Source organism: Fundulus heteroclitus, unplaced genomic scaffold, assembly GCF_011125445.2.
Source record: "Fundulus heteroclitus isolate FHET01 unplaced genomic scaffold, MU-UCD_Fhet_4.1 scaffold_39, whole genome shotgun sequence".
Taxonomy (NCBI): domain Eukaryota; kingdom Metazoa; phylum Chordata; class Actinopteri; order Cyprinodontiformes; family Fundulidae; genus Fundulus; species Fundulus heteroclitus.
Window position 1 is genome coordinate 2,039,565 of NW_023396803.1, and position 22,858 is coordinate 2,062,422.

The 22,858-nt window shown below is 40.1% G+C and overlaps 1 protein-coding gene, 1 long non-coding RNA gene and 1 other non-coding gene across 4 annotated transcripts; 2 read left to right on the top strand and 1 right to left on the bottom strand.

Annotated features, from left to right (window-relative positions):
- Window positions 1–3,513: 3,513 nt before the first annotated feature.
- On the top strand, window positions 3,514–5,662 carry LOC118560142. Its single transcript, XR_004929118.1, has 2 exons — window positions 3,514–4,204; window positions 4,932–5,662. It is a non-coding gene; the product is annotated as an uncharacterized LOC118560142 (long non-coding RNA).
- Window positions 5,663–5,768: 106 nt separating this feature from the next.
- Window positions 5,769–7,717, bottom strand: LOC105920969. Of its 2 annotated transcripts, none has more exons than XR_004929117.1 (3): window positions 7,343–7,717; window positions 6,312–6,618; window positions 5,769–6,201 (listed from the first exon to the last, which is right to left on the bottom strand). It is a non-coding gene; the product is annotated as a TSC22 domain-containing protein (transcript). The 2 variants fall into 2 exon arrangements; XR_004929116.1 differs by having other exon boundaries at window positions 6,292–6,618; window positions 7,343–7,714.
- Window positions 7,718–9,050: 1,333 nt separating this feature from the next.
- LOC105923980 (relaxin-3 receptor 1) lies at window positions 9,051–11,709 on the top strand. The gene has a single exon (XM_012859892.3). The coding sequence runs from the start codon at window positions 9,848–9,850 to the stop codon at window positions 10,997–10,999; it is 1,152 nt and encodes a 383-aa protein (XP_012715346.1). The 5' UTR covers window positions 9,051–9,847; the 3' UTR covers window positions 11,000–11,709.
- The last annotated feature ends 11,149 nt before the right edge of the window (window positions 11,710–22,858 follow it).

The following is a 22,858-nucleotide window of genomic DNA, read 5'->3' on the forward strand; positions in this document are numbered from 1 at the left end:
GTCGCCCTTAGGCTTACTTCCCATTAAACATAGAATTAGAAAAAAAGCGAATTAAACCGGTTATGAAGCGTACATCAGTTTGACTTAACCTTACGTGTATATATATATAGCAAAATATGAACAAATAAATATACCACCAAATTTTTTTATTTTCTTTTTCACATTTAAGAGAAAATCGGAAAAGATTCTGATCACTTTTCAAGCGCCCTCCAACCCGGAAGTCGTGACGTCAGTACGTGAGCGTTCATCTCAACATGGCGGATTACTGTCCTACATGCGATAGCCAAAACGAGAAATCTGAAAGCGAAATTTTCGACTTCAACCGAGTGATTCCTACCAGGTGACCATTCTGATGTATCGGAGGAAGAATATTTGTGTCTGGAGCCTCACATGTTCAACCCAGACATTTCAGAGGAAGAGAAGGCTGCGGACGAACAACAGCGAGTCGGACAAGGAGTGGAGATTGGACGTCGGGAGATTAGATGAATGGTAGGACAAGTTTTTTCTTTTAACTACGCAGTTCAAATATTTTTTCGTATGTTGACATCATTTTCTTTTATGCAACATAGATATTTAATGACTAAAATGCCGGTGTTGTGCGAAATTCAGTTCCCCTGTGAAAATCTACCCCCAACCCCCTTTGTCGGGAGCGCGCATTGCAGCCGTTTTCACGGCGCTTATAATTGATTTTTCGGTGAAACAACGCATATAATCATATCAAGGTTGTAACATTAGTTTAATCGGCAGCTGTCTACAAAATTATAAAATAAAAATAAATAAACGAGGTCTTCTTGCACTGTTTTGTGTTATTTTAAACGCCAAGATAATCGGTCTTTTGTCACTTTTATTGAGCCGAAGTGACACGTGAATTTCTCCACTGTGAGACCAATAAAGTCTATCTTATCTTATCTTAAAGAGATGAGGACAAAATGTATCACTAAAATGAATGAGCATTTATTCACAACTAAAAATTAATTTATACCATGGCCTAGTTAGGCCCAATGATGAGGTGTTATTTATCATAAAGAATCACTTGACAACATTTTAAAAACAGTATCTCTACATTAATATTTAGCCTACCTACATAATGGCATAACAAAAGTCAAAAATAATATATCAAAAATATACACTGAGTAATATTGAGGCCTAAATATTTCCTGAAATGTAAATCAATTCCCACTTACCATAAATGCATTAATAGTGAATTTAGCAAATCAGTTATGGTGTGTAATTCATATACAAATATACAATTAATCAATCTTATTTTTTAGGTGTTCCTGTTCTCACTGCCAATAATGGATTCTGTGAGAGAGTGCATCTGTTGCCAGGAAATCAGCTTGGTTGTTGCTAAGATGGAAGAAGCCAGAGAGGAGATGGATGGAGAAATCCCTGACACAGACCATCCTGGCATGGAAGCGGTGTGTCTAAATGTTTGGACATTGCAGGTTGCTTGGTCCCAATACAAGCAACAGTATAGGCATATAGCCTATAGACAATTTGTGAGATAGTGTTGGGACTATTTAGGCAAAGATACCAGGGCTGTGATACCCTCGTGTGCAGTCAGCTGTATAAGGGCCCACTTCCCACCCCCAGGACATGAAGATGACTTTACCTTTAGAGCTCACCTGTTGGCAGTTAAAAAAAATACCCAAGCTGAAAGAATAAAATCTAAAACATGCGTGTAAACAAAATTGTTGTGGTTATTATGTAATGTAAGCAATTACTAATAAAATTATTTCATGGTCTTTTTGAAAATCGACTGAATGAGAGATTGATGGCATCATCTTTTGTTGGTTTCACAAATGAACTTGTCAGTGATGGGGGCTCTGATGCTGCATCAACCTGCTTAGTTTTTATTTTCTCCAGCTCTGCTAGCAGCATCTAAAAAAAAAAAGCAGCAGTGGGTAAAATTTCTCATAACAATTTTTTTTTGATTGCTGGGGTGCATTTACACACAAGTGAATAAACAGATACAGAAAAGTAAAAGACAACACGTGTAGACATAGATACATGAAAATAAAAAGACAAAGAGTGAAACAACTAGTATAGTAGTGGTGATTCCTGACAAAGATTATTTCCAAAAGAACATCTAATTATCTCAGTATATATATGCAGCAGAATTATCTGCTATATTATTAGCTTGAGAATGGGTGGAGGATACTAATATAAATAAAATATTTTGTAGTGATTATCTGCATTGAGTATTCAAAATTGATGTACAAATAATCATCAAAATCCAGTTTATTAGTTATACTTTACTTAAGTGTCCTTACAGATGGTTAAGAGTGTTTTTGCACAGTCCTAACTTTGAGTGTGTAATAAATTATTTAAAATAATAAAAAAGAAAAGGTTCTGAAACCTATTCTGGTATTTGTTGTCTATGCATCACTCCATGCTAAGTTACAGTTTTTTTCTGAATGCTTAAACACAACCCTTGATTCTTATAGCACAATTTCTAAAACTATTAATACTTATAGCAAATCCACTCACTGAGTTCACAAAACTAAAAGAACAAACACTGCTTTGCACTCAATTTGCAATTTTGTAACACACTTTGCACAACTGTAGGCACAATTCACCGCACAGCACTCTTTGTGGAACTGTAAACACAACTCAATGAAGCACTAAACAGATGCTGAAAACAGTACTGGTATTTCGCACGGCAAAAGTGAGGGGGGGGGGGGGGGGGGCGCAAAACTCAATCTCGCCTAGGGCAACCAAAGGGCTAGAACCGGCCCTGTTCTGACATGATGTATGTATGTTTCAAAACACAGTCACTCACACATTTTTATAAGTTTTTTATTACTATATAAACAAACACATTTGTACATGTACACACATATATGTACATATATATATATACGTTCCAAAAAAAAACCCGTGATAGGCGAAATCCGTGACGTAGTAACCTTTTTTTTTTTTCTTTTTTTTTTACAATTATTATACAATGAAATGTAGTACATTGAAACCAAAGAACTAAATCTTTTTACAGGCCCAAGCATTTGTTTAACAAATAAAAGTACTGTATGAACTTTTTTAATTATTATTGACAAATAACTACTGTGCTGTAAAATAATAATTTTAATCATCAATACGAACTGAAGGCTTCCAATTGCGGAGATCAGTACCGCCCCACCGCGACCCAAGTCATTGGATTAGAACGGGACAAAATGAGAAATGATTATGAAAAAAAAAATACGAAGTACAGTAGGACAAATAGTGACTCACTGCTCTTCTGACTGAGCCACTGCATCCTGACTCCGCTCTGTAGCGTTTATTTTTTCTAAAGCCAGCGGTGCAGGTGTACGGAAGCGTATTGCTGCCACTGGACAAAATATTTTTTTTGTTGCTTATCTTGTATAAACATGATAATTATCTTGTAAAAACATGATAATTATCTTGTATAAACATGATAATTATCTTGTAAAAACGTGATAATTATCTTGTATAAACATGATAATTATCTTGTATAAACGTGATAATTATCTTGTATAAACGTGAAAATTATCTTGTATAAACGTGATAATTATCTTGTATAAACATGATAATTATCTTGTATAAACGTGAAAATTATCTTGTAAAAACATGATAACTTATCCAGATGGTGGCGCTAGTATGCTTTTAGTCTGACTCATTTAAGACGAAGAAGAAGCATGTCCGTCATCTACTCGTGAACTAAAATGGCAAATTTACGGGAATGGATACAGTTTTACTTTATGCTCGCTGGTATCACCTTATTTTCAACGGAAATATGGAGACAGTGAGTGGCGGTTTTCCGCGCGAGACGTCCGATACGTCACTTCCTGTTACTGGCGAGTCAGCTGGACAACGACTCGTGCAACTACGAAATTACTCGTTATGATTTCATGGAAGGCCGGGATCGTTTGTCCGGTTAGAGGCTGTCATGATAACGGGTGTAAAAGAAAGGTTTACGTGGAGCAAGAGTGTTTTAATCATCGACCGCGTACAAGCGCTGTGGATACCAGGTGCCCTACTTTCTTCACCCCCAGCCGAAGAATGAGATATCCCTCCGCCTGTGGCTAAAAGTTGTAACTTTGAAGAAACCACCGAAACAATGCTATGTTTGTTCTTTTAATTTTGTGGACAAAAGACCGATAGGAGACCACACGATGCCAGAAAACTGGTCGGGCTACGAAGTTCCATTAAAATCTCCGTGGAGACGTCAAGAGGACAGCAAACACAGGTGAGCTAAGAGATGTTTACAGTGTTTACGTTTGTGTCACTCTTGATAAAACATATGCTTTCACATTAAGACAGCCATCTTTTAGCTTTGTTCTGTCTGTTAATTATTATCTGAATATTTTTCATCTCTGCTGGTAGGTTTTTGGGGTTCCGTTTGTAAAGTTATACAATGAGAGATTTACAGCAAAATGTTTAGCCTGTCATATGACATAAAAGGCAGGTTTCATTATTCATATTTTTGTTATTCATAAATCTATAAATAAGTCACAGTTCCCAGTTTAATATTTAAATAACAAGCTTAATATTTAGCTCCAAAATAAACGTCTAGTTTGTAAGCTAAACATTTAATTTGGAGTTCAATATTTCATTTGAAAACTAAATGCTTGGTTTGCATCTTAATATATAGTTTACAATCTAAACATTTAGCTGTGTAATTAAATATTTAGTTTGGAACGGTGACATTTATAAAATGTATAAAACCCATTTTTTCCTCTTATAGAATCCAAACTATTGCTGTTATATCTTGACTGTGTAACCTTACCAATGGTATCCCAGGTACTAGCATAGGCTGTTTGTAAAAACTAGAAGGAATGTGTGAAATGAATATTTGAATGAGTATGAGTAATGATGCAGGTGTTGCTCTATTAGCTTGGTGTTAACATAGTTTTAAGTAGTCTTGATATGTTTTATGCTGTTTGCTAAACTGATTGTGGTCTTGTGTTTGACAGATGACAGCCACTGTGATGCAGAGGCTGACCGGACCGCTCCGTAATCAGTCACCTATGAAGAAAGATGCTGATACTACAGGCACCGAAGGATCACACCTAGGAGAAGAGAAGAACAGTGTATGTGGCAGGGAAAACACTGACTTCTCGAGTGCCTTTGTCCTGGGGATGAAGTGACGGCAGACAGAGGCTTTACCATCTGAGATCTGCTGTTTGAGAGGAGATTTAACCTTGTTCTACCAGCATTCACCCATAAAAGGAGGGCAGTTGTCTGATGAGGATGTAACCGCAGCAAGGAAGATTGCAAATGTCCACATACATGTGGAAAGAGTTATCAGGAGGCTCAGAGTTTTGACAATAATCCCCCAGACTGTAACTCTCAACTTGGTAAATAAAATGGACAAAATCTTTTGTCCGTGCAGCCCCTTAGAACATGCAGGAGATCATCCACGAGGATGCTGATTGAGCGGAGAAGTTTACATGTCAAAAAGATCCTGATTAGTTATATTCTACTGTAAATCAGTGCAATTATAATACACTAGAATGTGTTTTGGATTTATGCTTTTAAATATTTCTTTGTGTAGCACCTTGAGGTTTTACGTTTGGAATTACTTTTAATTTTTTTTAAACTTTTCAAGTATTGTATATCCTTAGTTTTAGACCATTTAAATGTTTACATATACATAAATTGTGTCCAACTAAATGTGTATTATTAAAGTTTCCAATCTATTTCACTTGCTAATGTAATTTGCATTCATTCATATTTAGATCAAGTGGATGTTGTCCTAAGCATATGTAAAGAACTAAAGTGTATCTTATGTACATAAACTAACAAAAAGATAAGAGTATTTCATTTATTGAATTAATGCAATTTGTTTACATTAAATGTAGTACATTTCACTTATGGCATATTTGTAGGCCGTTTAATTCTTGTGGTGCAGGAAACATCCATCATTCAGCCTTTTGGGGACGGCACAGCTCATCTGTTCAGGACAATCCAGTCAGACCTTTGGCCACGGCAAACTGCACCTTTTAACAAAGTTAAAGGAACAGTTATTTTTTATTTATATTACAGTACTTGGTGTCATCATATTTATATAAAATATGGATAGTTTGTAGTGACAACTATAAACCGTCCATATTTTTCTACTTATCTTCCTGATGTACTTATCCAACTTGCCATTCAAGATTAGACTGTTATAGAATGGTGTGCTCACATCCACAGACAGGAAGAGGTGGTGTTTTGACAGAACATTACCCAAACTTGAATGACCTTAAACAGCATCAATGAACAAAAGATCAGACTTTTATCTTAAAAAGCTGCACAATCTGTTGATTAGAAAAATAAAAACATCATTCATACTTTTTGTACTAATTTATTACCATCCATTTTCCTACACCCTTATCCTTGTTGGGATAGCGAGGGGTGCTGGTGCCTATCTCCAGCATTCAATGGCGAGAGGCAGGGTACACCTGGACAGGTAATATATGTGAAATATGAGTGGCCGGCAAATACATTATGTGTTCTTCCATGTGTCAGAGACACTCTGGTATGCCAGAGGAGTACACATGCACTGTTCTTCTCTTCTCCTAGGTGTGATCCTTCGGTGCCTGTAGTATCAGCATCTTTCTGCATAGGTGACTGATTACGGAGCGGTCCAGTCAGCCTCTGCATCACAGCGGCAATCATCTGTCAAAAACAAGCCCACAATCAGTTTAGCAAACAGCATAAAACATATCAAGACTACTTAAAACTATGTTAACACCAAGCTAATAGAGCAACACCTGCATCATTACTCATACTCATTCAAATATTCATTTCACACATTCCTTCTAGTTTTTACAAACAGCCTATGCTAGTACCTGGGATACCATTGGTAAGGTTACACAGTCAAGATATAACAGCAATAGTTTGGATTCTATAAGAGGAAAAAATGGGTTTTATACATTTTATAAATGTCACCGTTCCAAACTAAATATTTAATTACACAGCTAAATGTTTAGATTGTAAACTATATATTAAGATGCAAACCAAGCATTTAGTTTTCAAATGAAATATTGAACTCCAAATTAAATGTTTAGCTTACAAACTAGACGTTTATTTTGGAGCTAAATATTAAGCTTATTTAAATATTAAACTGGGAACTGTGACTTATTTATAGATTTATGAATAACAAAAATATGAATAATGAAACCTGCCTTTCATGTCATATGACAGGCTAAACATTTTGCTGTAAATCTCTCATTGTATAACTTTACAAACGGAACCCCAAAAACCTACCAGCAGAGATGAAAAATATTCAGATAATAATTAACAGACAGAACAAAGCTAAAAGATGGCTGTCTTAATGTGAAAGCATATGTTTTATAAAGAGTGACACAAACGTAAACACTGTAAACATCTCTTAGCTCACCTGTGTTTGCTGTCCTCTTGACGTCTCCACGGAGATTTTAATGGAACTTCGTAGCCAGACCAGTTTTCTGGCATCGTGTGGTCTCCTATCGGTCCTTTTGTCCACAAAATTAAAAGAACAAACATAGCATTGTTTCGGTGGTTTCTTCAAAGTTACAACTTTTAGCCACAGGCGGAGGGATATCTCATTCACTGTCTCCGTATTTCCGTTGAAAATAAGGTGATACTAGCGAGCATAAAGTAAAACTTGATCCATTTCAATAAATTTGCCATTTTAGTTCCCGAGTAGATGACGGACATGCTTCTTCTTCGTCTTAAATGAGTCAGACTAAAAGCATACTAGCGCCACCATCTGGATAAGTTATCATGTTTTTACAAGATAATTTTCACATTTATACAAGATAATTATCATGTTTATACAAGATAATTATCACGTTTATACAAGATAATTACCACGTTTATACAAGATAATTATCACGTTTATACAAGATAATTATCATGTTTATACAAGATAATTATCACGTTTATACAAGATAATTATCATGTTTATACAAGATAAGCAACAAAAAAAATATTTTCTCCAGTGGCAGCAATACGCTTTCGTAGCAATACGCTTCCGTACAGGTGTGTTTTTTTCGGCAGAAGAACATAGTTATCGGTAGTTGTTGCTCTTCTTACTTCTGGGCAAAAGGATTCTTATAAACCGACATGCCAACACCGATTATTTTTGAGAACTGTACAAACGGCAGCGGCTCATCAATGCAAGTCTGTGAAGCAGCGAGACCGTGAAAGGTGAACCGCGATATAGCGAGAGCTCACTATATATATATATATATATATATATATATATATATATATATATATATATATATATATATTATTTTATTTATTTATTTATTTATTTTTCACCTGACAGCGCAAGCACCAGATGATCAAACCCAGGTGGGAGCAGCTCAGCTCATTCTTTCTCTCTGCCACCTATTTCTCTCTTTCCCTCTCCTCTCCAACCAGTTATGATTTTTGTTAAATAAATCCCATTTTAAGTTATCCCATGCGGGGCTTCTATCTATCTATCTATCTATCTATCTATCTATCTATCTATCTATCTATCTATCTATCTATCTATCTATCTATCTATCTATCTATCTATCTATCTATCTATCTATCTATCTATCTATCTATCTATCTATCTATCTATCTATCTATCTATCTATCTATCTATCTATCTATCTATCTATCTGTATTGTAGCTGCTCTGTGAAGGCGTCAGAACGTTGACATTAGCGAATCATATATATATATATATATATATATATATATATAATTCACCAATGTCTAAAGCTCTGATGCCTTCACGGAGTAGATGCAATTTTGGAGAGACTAAGTCACAAAAACTTGGACGTGTAGACCTGTATCTCTCTACCTAATATTATAAAAATCACATTATAATATAAACAATGTCTTTTAATCTTACTTGTGAAAAGTTATCTCTCGAGCCCAGACGTCAATAGTCCGTCGATTTAAACAAAAATAAGCCGCACAGTGTTGAGGTATCATTAGTGTGTTCAGCTTGAATCAGCAGGTTAGGGTAGCAGGTCGACCGCCCCAATATGGCGGCCGTAATTCCTGCGCCGCGACAGTCAATGCGGGGTCTACTCTTATATTATGTCTATGGTTCTAACAGCGGGCTATTAGCACTCCACTGTATAATATAGCTCAGTGGGTGGGAGGGGGGCCCCCAAATCAAATTCTGCTTAGGGCCCCTAAGAGGCTCGGGCCGGCACTGCACTAATACCCACTAATACGCCAGCAGGTTGTGATAATCTTTCATACAAACTATGTATGCAACCAGACTGAGCTACTGAAGTATTTTTTTAAAGTAAAATAATGTGGCTATGCACCTTTAAGGTAAACACCTGCAGGTCTTTCAGGTAAAAGGACATTAGGAAAGTTTACTATAACTGTCAAAGCCATGTTTCAATAAAATGTGTTTATGGAAATGTAACTGATTCATAGTGTCGTAGTGTCTAATAAACTTGCCAGATGTGCCACTGAAGTTTTAATATTTGTATAAATAGCAATGTTCACCTTTTTTTTATTATTCTGTAGATTTCTTTCAGTAAAATGCTGGAAGGTGTAAATTTTAATGTATTTAATCTATCACTGCCTAGCACAACACAGAGTAGACAGAGTGTACGCATAAAGATTTTCTCAGAGCAGTGCAAGCTTGGTCCTGGCTGCTGAGTATAGCTCAAATGACACGTCAGTCCCAAATCGGGCACCAGCCTCCTCGGGAACGCGCAGCTCCTGAATCCAGGCGTGCGTCCAGACTTATCGGTCAGGTACAAACTGGATGCAAAAAGAGTTGCTCTGCGAACCTCCTCCTAAGTGAAAACCCCCACGCACCGCGGAGGATGGGCATCGAGGTCTCATCTCACCTGTTCACGCAAGAGTAATGTGTTCTGTGGGAGCGTAGAAGGTGATGCTCACAGCTGTTACCAGACAGAATGGCAGGGAAGCCGGGAATCCTGGAAAGCCACAACACTACGTCTTTGTGGAACCGGTCAACAGTGGACCTTAACCGGTTCCGCGGCCATAATAACGTCGACGTGCCATCAGACGGATCTCCGACTTTGCGCATCCTCATCTCCACCGTGTACTCGGCAGTGTGCGCTGCAGGGCTGCTGGGAAACCTGCTGGTGTTCTTCCTGATGAAAGCCAACCGGGGCAGGAGAGAGTGCTCCAGTATCAACCTGTTCATCCTCAACCTGGCAGTGACGGACTTCCAGTTTGTGCTCACTTTGCCGTTCTGGGCAGTAGACATGGCTTTGGACTTCAGTTGGCCGTTCGGAAACACCATGTGCAAAATTATCCTTACAGTGACAGTCATGAACATGTATGCCAGTGTTTTTTTCCTCACAGCCATGAGCGTAACTCGGTACTGGTCCGTGGCTTCGGCTCTGAAGGACAGCACCCGACAGAGAGTGTGGCCGGTGCGCTGGGTGATTACTGCCCTGTGGCTCTGCGCCGTGACGGCCTCTCTGCCAACGGCAGTGTTTTCCACGGTCAGGAGGGTTGCAGGGGACAGACTCTGTCTTATGGGCTTCCCGGATGGTAAGCCTTGGCTTTTGTTTCACCACCTTCAGAAGGTTTTGGTCGGTTTCGTGTTCCCCATGCTGATAGTGACGGTGTGCTACCTGATGCTGCTGCGCTTCCTCCGTTTGCGCAGCATGAACAATAATCATGTGAAACGGAGCTCTAGGGTGACCCGATCGGTCACCATCGTGGTCCTTTCCTTCTTCATATGCTGGATGCCGAACCACGCAATTACATTCTGGGGCGTTCTGGTAAAACTGAATGTGGTCAACTGGGATATAGCCTATTACACGGCGCACACGTACCTTCATCCTGTCACGGTGTGCTTGGCACACACCAACAGCTGCCTGAACCCGGTTCTGTACTGTCTCATGCGCAGGGAATTCAGAAAGAAGATAAAGGATCTGTTCTGGAGGATTTCTTCTCCCTCCGGGAGGAACACTTGCCATCTGCGACCGTTCACCAGGAGAGAGGAGCCGGACGACACACAGACCGGCATCCCTCTGAACAACCTAGAGACGTGTTTAACGGACAAGTGCGAGACGGACCTGTTCCAGACGTAGCAGGACCAAACTGGAGCAGAAAAGCAGTAATCCGCAGAATACTATAAAGATGCTATGTTGTCTGGTCGATCAGAAACAGCGTGACCACTAAATGCCCCAACAAGTATCATTTTGGGAATTTTACTGGTAAATTCTGCTGGCTCAGCATATGTGCATTTTTTCATTCACATTATTTAAAGCTTCTGCACTGACTCTTTCAAATGGAAAAGTAAAGCACTCAGTGATATACGCAATGCTTACCTACTACTGCTGGATTAATTATATAGAACTGCTTTAACTGTTTTACTATGCTTCTTCTGGCACTGTAATCTGATATTAAAGAGTTTTGTGTGTAAACCTCATGTATCACACAAATAACATTAATTCAGTTGCACCTGCTGGTAACATTCATTTTGAGGAATGTAAGACATTTGTAAAGGCTGTAATATACAAAGTATCCAAATGCATAGTGAAAGGTTTAGTAATGCCACAAAAGTGAGTTGTGCATTATCCTGAGAAGTGGCTTCCTTCACAGCCAACTATGCAGACCGCTTTATTTTAAAATAAATCACCATTCATCTTAGAAAACAATAACGATGCATTTTTTGCTCCCCTGCCATTTTTCTTATAATAGTTCAGTCCATTGTAAAGGCAAAGGCAAATTCATTTGTATAGCACTTTTCAGTACAAACACAATGCAAAGTGCTTTACATGATTAAAATATAGGGGAAAAAAACAGAATAAAAGCAGTTGGAATAAAATGTAGAAACAAAATAAACCCTGTGAAAATACAAATTAAAAGCAAATATTAAAAACAGTTGGACTACAAAGTTGAACTAATGATGTTTCAGTAGAACAGTTTAACTAGAACAGTCAAAGGCAATTTTAAACAAATGTGTTTTTAATCTTGATTTAAAGGAACTCAGGCTTTCAGCACTTTTACAGTTTTCTGGAAGTTTGTTCCAGATAGGTGGAGCATAGGAACCAAATGCTGCTTCTTCATGTCTGGTTCAGTTTCAGCAGAGCAGGCTGGAGCCAGAAGACCTTAGTGGTCTGGAGGGTTAATGCCCTGATAACAAGTCTGTGATGTACTTAGGTGCCACGCCATTCAGGGATTTATAGACTTGTAGAGGGTGGACAGATGGCAAGAAAACAGCAGTGTTGCCAAATCTGCTTATTTTAAGTGGACTTGGCAACAAAGTTCCTAGTTAGTTTCATGAGCTGTGGGTTGAGGTTTTTTTGGCCTCAGTAAGAGTAAAATAAGAGACCTGCGGCACGACGCTGTGTTACTTACAGCTTGAGCCGGGTAAAAACAACCCCCCTCCCTCTTGTTTTCTGAACACGTATACTCAAGGTGGATGAATACATACAGAGTAGAACCAGATGCTGTACTGCAGTGTGATGGGTTGCGTGTTGGGCTTCTTTTGATAGAGCTGGTCGCTTGTGTCTCTCACACGATCTGGCAACAGATAGAGGCACGCAGTGCCACTGGGGGGGGGGGGGAGACAAACCTGCGTGTATTAAGCTAACCACATATAAGGCAAGGCAAGTTTATTTGTAGAGCACATTTCAATTCAAGGACAATGCAAAGTGCTTCACACGATTAAAACATTGGAAAATAAAAACTGAAAGCAAGTAGAAAACAGTTGGAAAAAAATGTAGGAAAATTTTAACAAAACAAAACATAGGAAAATGGAAACTAAAGGCAAATAATAATTTTTAAAAACAGTTGACATACAAACATAAACTAATTGTGTTTCAGTAAAACGGTTTAACTAGAATAGTCTAAGGCAGTCCTAAACAAATGAGATTTTTAATCTTGATTTAAAAGAACTCAGGCTTTCAGCACTTGTAGTCTTCTGGTAGTTTGTTCCAGGTAAGTGGAGCTTGGAACTAAATTACATTTTCTCCTGCAATTTTGATGAGTTTATCAGTTATTCAGTATAGTGTTTAAAGAAGTCATCTCCACATTTTACAATATCTAAAAGTGATGACCACCCAAAAATTTATTTTGAGAAGTCGCTATTGTCCCCCCAAAAATAAAAGGGAAATTTTTGCCCTTGCAGACCCCCTCCAACTGCAGCAATTCTAGCAGGACTCATAACTCTATTTTAAAATGACTACCTCTGGACATGATGCTGACCACATGCTCTAGACCTCTTTGGCTGACCATCGTGAAGCCTGTTCTGTATGAAGGTATTCTTGTTCCAATACGATTTGTGCATTGTAAGTGTGAATTTGAAGTTGTAGAGGGAGTTAAATTCTAAATTTTGTATTTGTAGAATTAAAAAAAAAATTACAAGTACAATTTTTTTTACACCTGTTCAAATTTTACGAACATGTACACAAATTGTGTTCTGTGAGTTGCACATCAAAAGCCTCTTACATTCTCAGTTTTGCTCCAAATGGTCCAGAACTATTGTTGCAAAACTATTTGTGCATTGTAACTTTGGTGTGTTGTAATTGTAGTTTTTTTTTTAATCTGTCACAAGTACAAAATAAAGTTACACCTCTTCAAATTCTGGAGTACATGTACACAAATTGTGTTCTGTGAGTGGCACATCATAAATGTCTGTCATTCAGTTCTGCTACAGTTGATCTAAAACAAATGGTGCAAAACAAATTCAAACACGTGTATTAAAATCTTCAAAAAAACATTTTTTATATTTTTTTTCCTTAACACAAATACAAATCAACGAGTACAACTGCATGAATCTGCTGCTGTGAGTCACAAATTCAACTTTTCAAGTTACGCCTTCATTTTGAGTGTTGACACAAACGCCCCAACGGTAAAAATTATCTGTGACTTGTGGGTAGTACCCTTGATCAGACAGCAGGGGGCACTGCCTGCTCGGTCAGTCTGTACAACCCGGAAATACGGCCTACTGCCATGTTGCCATCATACAGTGTAGACATCTAAATTTGTTTAAATATTTGATTTTCCCTGTACTTAACTGTGCACACCCACAGTTTTGATCACGCAATGGATTCGTTTGTAATCTTTCGGGACCTGCAGTTCTTCATTGAAAAGGGGATATTTACCAAAGATGTGGATTTTTATTCCAGAAAAAATAATAAAATAATAAAAAGGATGTGTCCACCTTTTTTATTCAGAGGTAAAAAAAATTATAACGTAAATTAATATTGTATTTATTATAATATATAATAATGTATTTGTTATATATTTAGTCTATAAGTTTAACAATTTTTCAATGTAATATTTAAATAAGAATAATATGATTTTTTTGTCACTTGGAAAGCAGTGTTTTCAATTCCAAGTCAAATCTAGAATATATTACACATTTAAGATGATTATGTTGTTATTTTATTCATTTTTTTTATTCTGGCAGGTACCTTACAGTCAAAGTAAAAATAATTATTTAAAATGTTAAAATAAAATATGCATTTCTGTTATTATTATTATTATTATTATTATTATTATTATTATTATTATTATTATTAGTAGTAGTAGTAGTAGTAGTAGTAGAAGTAGTAGTAGAAGTATTATTATTAATAATAATAATAATAATAATAATAATAATAATAATAATAATAATAATAATGTCTCACCATCACAAAGGATGTTAATGACTGGGTAATGTTAAACAAATGAATTATGGCTCAAGGCTTCCTTAACCATCACGTTTAACTTTCAAGACTTTTACCATAAAGAATTTCATAGACACATATGTTGAATTTTTCTGATTTCATTGTTCATCAACCTGCATTACCAAACAACAAATTTTCCTTTCAAGTCAAGCATTGTCACCGCTGCAAACCTAATTATCCTATGAAAACTGTGTCACCAGTTCTACATTCAATCAATGTTATTTTTAATTAATAGACTGAAACACAAACACCGTTTGTATAAGCAAAATAGCCCATAAGTAAATATTTCCATGATATTTTTATATTATTTGTTATTTTATTGTGTTGCAGCCAGGTCAAGGAACCTTGGGAGATTCTTGGATTGGCCCCGATTGGGCCATTACCAGAGACCTCTCTGAGGAACATGTCCTTACTGTTATCAATCTGTACACCAACTGGGTGGTTGTTGAGCCACTATGAACAAAGACGATGCAGAAGTTTCTTCAGTAATCATCTCTTTTTTTTTTTTTTTTTTTTTTTTTTTTTTTCCCCCCAGTGTCCTGTCTAGCAATATGGCAATAGGAATTGATGTCTCAATGCCAGATAGAGCTCGACAGATTTTGCTTTTACAAGTGGAGCAAACGGCTTTCGCCATAGTGCTCCACTTGATTTATGCTTGTAAATAGCTTTATTATGATTCCTGCAAGGAGAATTTCAAAATATATGGACATGACAATGGGAGAGTAAAGGAAGAACAAAAAGTGAAAGAAAAGAAAAAAAAGAGTAGAGGTGAAAGAAAGAGGAGATAAAAGGGAGAGATTGATAAAACCTTCTTTGTCCGCTCCATCACCTGGAAAGAGACACAAAAAGAACAGCACAACCAACATACATAAAGCAACAGATACACTCCAATAACACCAATAAACCATTGCTAAATCATATATATTATTATGTAAGCTGACATGTGTAATGTGATATTTGAAAAAAGAAAGTGAAAGAACATAAATAAATAAATAAATAAATTATAAGATTACTGTATATAAGTGAACACTTAATACCTGGGACCCAGCACCTGTGGGAGATGTGAAAGTGCACTAGTTTAGGTGAACATTATCCAGAAATAGCTTGATAGTGATTGTGGAGAACCGAAGACCCACCTTCCCCGAGCACAGAGGCAGGCGTAAGAGGACCCGTAACCCCGGACTCCCAAAGGGGCCCCTAAAGCAGGTCGCCCAGGAGGGGCCGACACAGGATATCTGCAACCCCCCCCCCAAGGAAGGAGCAGAGACGACCCCGAGGAAATCCCCCAGCCACCGCAATGCCGACGCCCTCAAGAGCCGCGGAGACGAGCCCGTGGGCTCCGCCGGCAGCTAGCCCCGCTGAAGTGGTCCCGGCCATGGGCCCTGAGGGCCAGAGGCCCCAGGGGCGCCCCGCCCCCGCGACGGGGGCCCCGGCCGCCCCCCGGGGGGCCAGGCCCCGCGAAGAGGCCGCCGGGAGTGGGCCGGCGCACGCCCGGGAACCCGCCCCAAACCCGAGGCCAACCAATGCGCCGGAGGGCCAAGGCGCCCGCCAACGAAGTGGAGGAGGGAAGGACGTGGGGGGATGGGCTCCGCACCTAGCGGAGAGTTGAGATGTTCTTGGGAGAGGGAGCGGACCACACCCATACCTGGGAAAAAAAAAAAGGGAAAACTCATTCACCCCATCCCTCCCTTGTACCCCACTCACCACACACAGAGGAAAAAAAAAAAAAGACGCTGTACACACATTCTTACATAACACTCACATCCAACACTGACCAAAGGGGGGGGGTCACCCCAAATCGACTATACGACTGCTTGTGTCCGACCCCCGGCCCCGGCCCCAGACCCGACGCCCCCCGGACCGGGCCCCCCCAAGAGGGCGGGCCAACACGACCCGCACGAGCCACCCGGCCAGAGCCCCCCCCTCCCCCTAAATACCTAATAAACCCCCTCCCTCCCCCCACCTTACCCTTGCCATCCCTGCCCCCCGTCCCTCCTGGGGGGAGCGGAGGCATCAGCCCCAGACCTGGCAAGCCGCTGACTACCCACTGCAGCCCCCCGCCAAGACCCCGGACACAGTGGCCCGCACCTCCTCCAGGCCCCAGACTCTTTGCCGCCATCGGAGAACGGGGGTGTGCAGAAGACCCCGATCCTCCCTACGCCTGCTCAAATGTTGTGTTGTTGCATGTTGTTCTCAAGTGCGTTTAAAAACTGGGAGCGCCGAAGGGGATGCACGGCACAGCCCACCCCCCTTCCGGAAGGTAGCTGTTGCCAGCGCACCCCCTCCGGGCGACTGCCCAGAACCCTCAATGTCTAAGTGGGAGAGGAGGTGAAGGGAGCCGTCCGAGGTGAGGCCCACACAACATAAGCCCCCCCCAGACGTCTTCCCCCCACCCCCCCCCCTACCATGGCCTATATGAGTGTGCGATGTGAAAAATGTTTGAAGTGAAAGTGTCTAAGATGCATGATAAAATTGGGGAGAGGGGCGTCACCAGAAAGTGGCAACCTCCAGTAAACGCCCCCTCCCTCAGGACCTACATGTGTGGCGGCGTGATGGAGCAGGCAGAGGGAGGAGTCCGGGGATGGGGAGCAAATGACTGGGAAGCCAACCCAGGGAGCCAGCTCCCCTACTGACTCCAATAGGCACCCCCGCTCCCCGAAAGCCCCACCCAGAGAAGGGGGCCTCGCCAGCGGCACCACCGTAGCCCGGGGGCCAGGGAGAGGCCGCAGGGCCCGCCAGCCAACCACCCACCAGGACCAACACCTCAACCCCCCCCAGCCCACCCACCAAGCCTACTTAAACTAAATAAATAAATAAATAAAATAAATAATAATAATAATAATAATAATAAGAGGGGGGACCCTGGCCGGCCGGCCCGCACGAGCCATCCCAAACCCCACCCCCCAGGTGAAGCCCCCACCGGAAGACGACACGGACCAGGACCGGGACAGGGGGCCGGACACAAGCCCACCAGAACGTCAACTCCCCCCAACCCCCCCCCCCCCCTACCCGTGGATTTAATCCCTCCCCAACACTAACGTTCAAACAACTCACCATACATTCGACAGTAGACATCCAGGCTGGGTAGGTCCCTACTCCCCCTCCTTCCCCCCTCCCCCCACTGGCAGAGTGCCTATCCAATGAAGGAGAAGAGCAACTGCCCAGAGATGTTAATGACCATGCCCCCCTACCAGCTCAACGGGCCCCGAGGCCCCCCAGCGCACCAGAGGCCCCGTGCAGGGGCGGACACCCGGGCGCGCGCCGGCCCACACCAAAAGCGGCACACCCCCCGGAACCGGAACCCCCGAGGCCCCGCCGGGGCCCGCGCCCGAGGGCGGCGCGCCCCAGGGACCCCAGACCCACCCCGGCCCCACCCAGCGGCAGCACAGCTACCAGGTCAGTAACCCACGTCCGTCAACACGCAGCTCTCAAAAAGCGCCGCAAGCGGCTGCTGTAGGCCACCCGTAGGCCTCCCAAACTCCTCCCAGATGGGGGCAACAGACCCCGGAGCCGGATCCACTAGGCGCCCTACTCCAAGTGCCCCCAGGGCCCCAGGAACCCCTCCATCCAGCCACTGCGCCCTGCAGGAAGCAACCCACCGCCCCCTATTCCACTAAGTGATGGTGTTGATCAGAGGAGCCCAAAGAGACCAATCAGATGTGGAATCAGATGCTGTCTCTAGATTAATATGATCCAACAAAAGATCTCTATACTGATTGATACTGAGATTTTGTTTACTTTTCCAATTCATGAGGATAGTTTTCTTTGCGATACATAAAGCAGTAAAAACCATGTAAACTATTTCTTTTTTCAGAGGACTTTCCTCAAAATTACCGAGCAGGCAGACTGATGGGGAAGGTGTAATTTTACAGCTCAAGCACTTTGATAAGTCCTTACATATCTGTGTCCAGAACCTCTGGACTGGTGTGCATAACCATAACGCATGAAAATAATTATCAGGATGATTGCCTATGCAGTGTGGGCAGATATTAGATTGTGCCAGACCCATCTTGAATAATCTTTGTCCTGTGTAGTGTACTCTGTGAAGGATTTTGTATTGTATTAGTTGTAAGTTGGTGTTTCTAGTCAATTTGAAAGTTCTTAGACATGTCTGAGCCCAGAAATTTTGTTCAAAGGTGCCTGATAAATCCTTTTCCCACTTCATTATAGGAAGAGATATCGAATCATCTATTTTAGTCAGTGTCCTGTATGATTTAGACAGTAGTTTGGGGGGGGTTAGATCTAAGAACTCTATTATATTATTTGGGACTTGTAAACCACCATTAATATGCTTATATTTATTTTTACTAATGCCATATTGCATATTTAGTTTAGCAAAATTGATGAACTCGGTTCCGTCAAGTAGATGTTCCAGATATTTAATACCTTTATTCTTCCAGTATGTAAAGTTTATCATTTTATTATTTTGTAGGATATCAGGGTTATTCCAGATAGGTGTACGACTGCATGGGATAAGGGATGACTTTGTCATTTTGAGGAACTCCCACCATGCTGTCAGAGTAGAACTAATGTTGATATTTTTGAAACATGTATGCCGTTTTATATTTGAGCTAATAAACGGCAGATCTGAAATCATGATATTATTGCACATTTCCTGTTCTATATCTAACCAAGGCTCATCTAAAAGACTATTTTTTATCCATTTAGAGATGTATTGTAGCCTATTTGCTAAGTAATAGTTATGGAAGTTAGGCAGATCTAATCCTCCCCTGTCTTTAGTCTTCTGTATTGTCTTTAAGCTAATACGTGGGGGTTTATCTTTCCAAAGAAATTTAGAAATGGCAGAGTCTAGAGATTTAAACCAGTCAGATGATGGTTTATTGGGGACCATTGAAAATAAATAATTAATTCTAGGTAGGACCATCATTTTTATTGAAGCTACCCTACCCATAAGTGTGATTGGAAGCGATTTCCATCTTTCAAGGTCCTCTTCTATCCTGTTTAAAAGTGGGGCATGGTTAAGTTTAAGTAAATCTGTTAATTTATTCGACACAGTAATACCTAAATATTTAATATTTCCTGATTGCATTTGTAAATCTAGGGAGTTTTCGAGAGAGCAATTAATTGACAGTACCGTAGATTTAGACCAGTTTAACGAGTAATCTGATACTTTAGAGAAAGATTCTAGTATTCTAATTACTTGTAAAAGAGAATTATTTGAATGCTGGAGATAAAGTAATACATCATCCGCGTACAGACTAATCTTATGCTCTATTTTCATGCATTTTATACCTTTTACAGCTTTTGTTTGTCTGATTGTTGCTGCTAGAGGTTCTATAAAGATAGCAAAAAGTGATGGAGAAAGAGGGCATCCTTGCCTGGTGCCCCTCTGTAGACAAAAACTGGAAGATATTTGATTATTTGTCCTGACACAGGCTGTTGGAGAATTGTATAGAATTTTTAACCAGTTTATGAATAAATCGCCAAAACCGAATTTATGAAGAGTAGCGAATAAAAATTTCCAATTTACTCTATCAAATGCTTTTTCTGCGTCTAAAGACAATATATTGGTTTTAATGTTTTTACTGTAGGAATAATCAATTAAATTAAGTAATCGGCGTGTATTTGTGGATGACTGCCTTCCTCTGATGAAACCAGTTTGATCTGGATGTATTATGAGAGGGGTTACTTTGTCTAATCTTTTTGCAAAAGCTTTACAGATTATCTTAATATCCACATTAATTAAGGATATGGGACGATAACTAGTGGGCAACACAGGATCTTTGTCTGGCTTGAGCAGAAGGCTGATGGTGGCAGAGTTCATATTAGCTGGAAATCTACCTTTTTCCTGTATTTCCTGCAACATTCTGTGGAACGTTGGGGCTAGAATATTCCAGAACTCTTTATAAAACTCAGTGGGGAATCCATCTGGACCTGGAGCCTTTTTATTAGGCATGCTTTTAAGAGCTTCTTGGGTTTCAGCTGTTGTCAGCGGGGAATCCAGTGTCATTCTTTGATTATCTGATAATTTAGGAAGTGTAATGTTATCCAGAAATTGCTTAATATCCTTCTCTGATGGATTTATCTGTGGTGTGTATAAAGATTTGTAGAAATCGCGGAAGGTATTATTTATACACTCTGGTTCACTTACTGTATTACCAGTTGAATCTGTAACTGCAAATATAGTAGTTTTCTCCTTATTTATTTTAAGCTGATTAGCTAGAAAGCTTCCTGACTTATTGCCATGTTCAAAATTTTCTATTTGGAGTCTTTGTATTAGAAATCTATTTTGCTTTTCAATATAGTGGTTTAGTTCTGATTTTACTTCACGGATTTTACCTAACTTCCCTTCTTCTTGAGATAATTCTAGTAACTTAAGTTTTTCTTCTAATTCCTGAATCTTTTTGTTTTCTTTTTTCTTTTTATGAGATGAGAAAGAAATTATTTTACCTCTCATCACTGCTTTTCCAGCTTCCCACAATATCGATGCCGATGTACCTGGTTGATCATTGTATTCTAAGTATGAGGCCCACTGTTCTTTAATGAATTTTATAAATTCTTCATCTTTAAGCAGTGATGTATTAAATCTCCAGCTTTTGTTTTGTGTGGTTATTTTTTTATTAATTAAGGTGAGAGTAACAGGAGCGTGATCACTGATAGCAATAGGATGAATTACCGTCTCTGAAACAACCGACAGCAGTGAGCTACTTATTAGAAAGTAGTCCAGATGAGAGTACGAATGGTGAACATTTGAGAAAAAAGTGTATTCTTTACTAATAGGATGAAGAGAACGCCATGCATCGCAAAGACCAAAATCACTCATGTATTGTTTTACTACACTTACTGACTGCCAACTACGCTGAGTCCCTGTTTTATTCAACCTGTCTATATCGTTATTTAAACCAAAGTTGAGGTCACCTCCTATAATTAGTGAACAATTCCCGTGTTTTGAAAGTGCAAGGAAGAATTGGTGGAAAAAAGAGGGGTCATCAACATTTGGACCATATATACTGACAATACATAGCTTCTGGTTATGGATAGCTATTTTAATTATTATGTATCTACCTTCAGGATCTATAGTTTTATCTAATATTTTAAAACTAAAGTTTTTGTGGATTAAGATTGCTACACCTCTCTGTCTAGAGTTATAGCAGGCCGCAAACACATTAGGGAACTCAGGTGAATTAAGCTCACTTGCATTTGTAGCTGATTTGTGGGTTTCTTGCAATAAGACAACATCTGCCTTTAATCTAGTAAGCTGGTTAATGATCTTCATTTTTTTCTCTCTGGTGCCAGCCCCATGCACATTCCATGTCACAAACTTTACATTCGCCATAGATGTGAGTGAGAAGTTAGAAGGTGCATGCCCTTGAGAAAATAGTCATACATAGACCCAGGTAGCATCATATGATGTGCTTGTGATTGACTGATGATCAGGAAAGAAGCAGACAAATAAGATAGAAATACACAAAAAAATAAAAAAGTGCAAAGAGTAAGAGAGTGTGAAAAGGGATAAACCATAGCCCGTGCCTTCTGTACCCAACCGTGAACACCAACGTGCTCTTGAGCTGTGCGTGTATTTAATTTATCATCGTGTACCGATCTGTGCGTCTTATTTATTTATTTATTTTATTCATTTATTTTAAGTCATTGAAACATGCTTTAAGTCCACCTGTGGTGTAACTAATAAAGCCAAGGGGTGATCTTCTGATCCCTGAACAACTGTCCATTAATATAAAGTCTGTCAACCGATATGGTGGCTTTAACGCCGTCCATCATGTATTTCTTCCTGATTGGGAACAGCACTCGCCTGCGATCTAGGATTTCCTTAGGAAACTGATCATTAACACTAAAGTCTGTCCCTCTCAGTTCCCTGCCGCAACTTCTAACAAATTCTTTTTGTTTATAATGCTCAAATTTAGCTATGATCGGGCGAGGACGGGTTTTGTCGGGTTTCTTACCTCCGAGCCGGTGGACTCGATGAAAAGTGATGTTTTTTACCTGATCCGCCGGGATTTTTAGCTTCTGCTGGAGAAAGTTCCGGACCGTTTCTTCTGCTATCTCTCCCTGCTGCTCCTGGATGCCTGCAAAGACGAGATTATCTCTCATACTTCGCGACTGTATGTCCAGAATGGATTCCTTCATTTTCTTATTTTCGCCGGAAAGCTGTATAATCCCTTCGGTCAGCTCCGTAACCTTCCCCCTCAGCGCGTCGTTCTCGGCGGCCATAGCTGTTAGCTGGGCTTGGCTAAACTCCACCGACTCCCTTAGAGACTGAAACTCCTTGTGTAGAACCTCTACCAAGGCGAG

Bases quoted from the DNA above. Each gene is read 5' to 3' on its own strand.
- LOC105923980 (XM_012859892.3), top strand. From the start codon at position 9,848: ATGGCAGGGAAGCCGGGAATCCTGGAAAGCCACAACACTACGTCTTTG.